We start from the raw sequence: 1,714 nt of genomic DNA on the forward strand, positions 1-1,714 counted from the left end.
CCCCCCATTACTGTTAATAATTATAAAGGCAGAAGTTTTCCACAGGCACGGCAAGGGGGAATGAGGAAGCAAAGTTTAGCTGGATGACCTTGCATTCTGAGGGACATTTTGTCCACGGGGGAGCAAAAAGACTGAGAGGTACAATTTTTTTTGCTCAATGCAAAGGAAAAGAAAATAAAGCAAGAATATACCGAGAAGACAAGCCAGGAGGCAGTAAAACAAAAATACAGGGGAAACGCGAGGCGACATGGACACAGATGATGTTTTCTGCGATGGATTAACCCCAGCCATTGTTCTCCTCCATTTTTCCAGACCAGGATAAGCAGGACGACGCAGATAAAGACGGGCACAGCGTCTTCCCTGCCGTGTTATTGAGGACCACCCCACCCCCAAAAAAAAAGGGTGTATGACACCCTACCCCCCCGTTCCCCCCCCAGCGCAGGGCTGGCTGCCCCGGCGGGGGAAGGGCAGCCGGGGTTTGGGATCAGAGCATCGACAACGCCTTCCCGCAGCATCACCGAACCCAGCCCGGGCGAGGAGAAGAACAAAGGCGGGGCCGGCGCTGCCCCGCCGGGAGCCACCGCGGGAGCACTCACGGGGACTCTGTCCGGGTACTTCTTGCGGATCTTCTCCCCCTCCTTTTTCCTGTACTCGAACGGGTGGTCCTCCTTGTACTGGAACTTCATGGTGCCGGGCTGTGCCTGCGCTCCGAGCGCTGCGGCGGCTCCTGCCCCCTCCCTGCCCCGCCTTCCCTCTGACGTCACGGGGAGGGGCAATGTCACCGTGACGTCACGGGGAGGGGCAGTGCCGCCGTGACGTCACGGGGAGGAGCTCCCCCCCGCTGCGGCCGGGCCGTGCCGCTCGGAGCTGTGACGTCACTGGGGAGGTGCCCCACAGAGCTCTGTGACCCCCCCCTTTGCCGCCTTGACGTCACGGAGATGCCCCTCTGCTGCTGTGATGTCACAGAGAGGCCCCACCCCCTTTGCCTCTGTGACATCACAGGGAGGTCCCCTTCTGCCAGTGTGATGTCACAAGGAGGGGCCCCGCTGTGCCGCGCATTGCTGTGACGTCACAGGGATGGTGCCCCTTTTTTGCCTCTGTGATGTCACAAGGAGGTCCCCTTTGCCACTGTGATGTCATGGGGAGGTGCCCCACTGCGTCTGTGACATCACGGGGGAGATCCCCTTTTGCCACTGTGACGTCACGGAGGGTTCCCCCTTTGCTGCTGTGACGTCACAGGGAGGTGTCCCCACTGCCCGTGTCTGTCTGTCCCAGGACAGATGGACATTCCCCCACGGCTGCCAGGAGGTGTCAAAGGATCCATCAGAAGGCGCTGGTTTTGTGCAGTCCAGCAGGGAACAGCCTAAGACGGAAGGAATCCCGGGGTTCTGACCCATGGAAAATTCTGGTTTTGTGGCATTGCCACCTTTCCATGATTCCTGTGTTTGGCCTCCTTGCTTCCCTAACTGCTGGCAGCACAGCCGAGTGTGTTCGAGGTCTGTGGTGATGATGTAGGTTTTGTCCGCAAGGGCAAAAGAGAGGAACTTTTCCAGCCTGTTTCATCCAGGCCACCAACATGTCCTGGCAATTTTAACAAACTGACCCCAAGCTCCCATAAATGGCTGTTTCCATCCCCAGGACTGCACACGAGGCAGCTGAGCCTTGCTCGGTTTGAATTGCTGGTGACAAACCAGGGAGAAGCTTCGGGGTTCTT

At 58.2% G+C, this 1,714-nt stretch overlaps 1 protein-coding gene across 1 annotated transcript in view; it reads right to left on the reverse strand.

The window, feature by feature from the left end:
- The window catches only part of GABARAPL1 (GABA type A receptor associated protein like 1), a 6,742-nt gene extending 6,001 nt beyond the window's left edge, over nt 1–741 (reverse strand). The window contains exon 1 of the mRNA XM_027904873.1: nt 597–741. Within this exon, the coding sequence (XP_027760674.1) occupies nt 597–686 (90 nt within the window). The 5' untranslated portion in view covers nt 687–741. The remainder of the gene's footprint in view (nt 1–596) is intronic.
- Between the last annotated feature and the right edge of the window lie 973 nt (nt 742–1,714).

The sequence above is a fragment of the Empidonax traillii genome, unplaced genomic scaffold, assembly GCF_003031625.1.
Source record: "Empidonax traillii isolate 1590-97213 ecotype Southwest subspecies unplaced genomic scaffold, ASM303162v1 scaffold1099:size633499, whole genome shotgun sequence".
Lineage (NCBI taxonomy): Eukaryota > Metazoa > Chordata > Aves > Passeriformes > Tyrannidae > Empidonax > Empidonax traillii.